Source organism: Silurus meridionalis, chromosome 25 (genome assembly GCF_014805685.1).
Source record: "Silurus meridionalis isolate SWU-2019-XX chromosome 25, ASM1480568v1, whole genome shotgun sequence".
Classification (NCBI taxonomy): domain Eukaryota; kingdom Metazoa; phylum Chordata; class Actinopteri; order Siluriformes; family Siluridae; genus Silurus; species Silurus meridionalis.
In genome coordinates, this window is record NC_060908.1 from 15,527,501 (window position 1) to 15,530,000 (window position 2,500).

At 46.2% G+C, this 2,500-nt stretch overlaps 1 protein-coding gene across 1 annotated transcript in view; it reads left to right on the forward strand.

Annotated features, from left to right (window-relative positions):
- ltbp3 (latent transforming growth factor beta binding protein 3) overlaps window positions 1-2,500 on the forward strand; it is a 36,234-nt gene that overhangs the window by 21,944 nt on the left and 11,790 nt on the right. Inside the window, 6 exon segments of the mRNA XM_046839857.1 lie at window positions 1-86; window positions 673-804; window positions 925-1,053; window positions 1,153-1,272; window positions 2,075-2,197; window positions 2,327-2,449. The exon segment at window positions 1-86 is cut by the window's left edge and continues 40 nt beyond it. Of these exon segments, the coding sequence (XP_046695813.1) occupies window positions 1-86; window positions 673-804; window positions 925-1,053; window positions 1,153-1,272; window positions 2,075-2,197; window positions 2,327-2,449 (713 nt within the window).

Genomic DNA, 2,500 nt, shown 5'->3' on the forward strand with positions numbered 1-2,500 from the left:
AGGAGAGTGTATAAACACACATAATGGCTTCACGTGTCAGTGCAAAGCTGGATACCGTCCTCACACCCAGAGGAAGAGCTGTGTAGGTGTGTGTATACTAACACACACACACACACACACACACACACACACACACACACACAGAGAAATACACACATTGTGGCTGGTACAGAGATGTCTGTCTGTTTGTTTATGTTTGTTTTTCTCTTAGTCTGTTCATCCATTTGTCTGCTTTTTCAACGATTTGATTGTTTGTTTGTTTCTTCTGTATAATTGTGACTCTGCTTGACTATTCATCTGTCTGTTCATCTGCCTGTCTGTCTGTCTGTTCATCTGTCTGTCTGTCTGTTTATCTGTCTGTGTCTTTGTTTATTGTCTGACTGTCTGACTGTCTACCTGTCTGTCTGTCTGTCTCTCTGTCTGTCTTTTCACCTGCCTGTATGTTTATTTGTCTGAATGTCAGTTCATCTGTCTGTCTGTCTGTCTGTCTGCCTGTTCACTTGCTTGTTTGTTCATCTGTCTGTCTGTCTGTTCACCTGCCTGTTTGTAAATCTGTCTGCCTGTCTGTTCGTCTGCCTGTCTGTCTGTTCATCACTCTCTTTGTCTCTCTGTGTGTTTGTGGATTGTTTTTTCCAATGTCAGAAAAGATTTGTTATATCTGTGTGTGTGTAGATGAGAACGAGTGTGAGGGGGAGCCCTGTGGTCATGGACGGGGCACATGCATCAACACCGTCGGCTCGTACCGCTGCAACTGTCACCCCGGCAACCAGCTGATCGGACATCACGTGAAGCCGCGTTGTGTGGGTGAGCGAAGTCGACTGCTCCTCCCTGCTCCTCCCTGCTCCTCCCTGCTCCACCCCGCCCCATTGTTGATTATTTTCCTCCAGGCCACAGTGTGTGATTGTTTTGTTGGCTTGGTTTCAGATATTAACGAGTGCTCAACACCAGATATCTGCGGGATCGGAGGTCACTGCGTCAACCTGCCCGGCTCGTACAAGTGCGACTGCGTGCCTGGGTTCAGGAGCAAATCACGAAGGCAACCTGTGTGTGAAGGTAATTACACACACACACACACACACACACACACACACACACACACCTGTTACATTGTGTATATTCAGCAACCCCTCATACCTTCATTCTTCTGTGTAGATATTAATGAGTGCTTGGACCCTGCTACTTGTCCAGATGCACAGTGTGAGAACACAGTTGGATCGTATGAGTGTATTCCCTGCCAGCCTGGACACAAGGTGCATGGGGGAGTGTGTTACGGTAAGTGCGTGTACACACACACACACATTCTTTCGAGTTATGAAGTGTGAACGTTAATGATGTGAGTGTTTCTCATTAGAAAGCTTGTGCAGTGCTCAGGACTTTATTACCCCCAGAGGGACTTCAAAGTCCTGATTAAAGCAGGGTTATAACAGTAATGTCCATCTGGGGAGCTCAGATTTACAACACACACACACACACACACACACACACACAGGTCTAAAAGAATTAGCAAGCAAGGAAAAGAAGCATTAGCATCGGACCCTGCACATTGGCGTGTCTATTTAAATATAAATGTGTGTGTGTGTGTGTGTGTGTGTGTGTGTGTGTGTGTGTTTGTGTCAGTGATTCCACATGATTTAAAGAGCATAACTGATGTAGAACAATCCTCGTATTTTGGAATTTCTTTTACTTTTCATCTTTACACACACACACACACACACACACACACACACACACACACACACATACACACACACACACACACACTGTCTATAAATGCTCTATAAATCCTTTCACATTCTTTGCTCGTTCCTCACATTGTATCCTCAAGGTAAGCTCCTCCCACTCCACCTTTCTCACGCTAACTCACCTACAATATTTCATCAAGCTCCTCTTTCCTGATGTTCTCAAGCTCCTCTTTCCTGATGTTCTCAAGCCCCTGCTACACTGTCTTATCAGACCTCTCCTAATTCATGTCTTTTGGTTAACTGATCCCATATTGTATCCATCAAGCTCTTTGCACTATATAGATCTCACGCTTCTCCTTCTCTGTTTCTCTGTAACACACACACATACACAGATGTGAACGAGTGTCAGAAGAGAGGAGTGTGTGTGAACGGGCGGTGTGAGAACTTACCCGGAACGTACCGGTGTCTGTGTAACGAGGGCTTCCGACCCGAGGCTGACGGCAAGAGCTGCCAGGGTGAGCGGATTTCCTCTACTGAACACTTATTTATATCAGTTACTAATTACACTGTGTTCTAATGTGTGTGTGTGTGTGTGTGTGTGTGTGTGTGTGTGTGTGTGTGTGTGTGTGTGTGTGTGTGTTCAGATTTTAATGAGTGCCAGGACACCCATTTGTGTGCGAATGGGCACTGCATAAACACAGAAGGCTCGTTTCAGTGCCAGTGTTACCCTGGATACCAGCCGACCCAGGAGGGCAGCCACTGCGAGGGTGAGGGCAGCTAGCATGCTAACACACATGAAAAGGAATGAGGGGATTAGG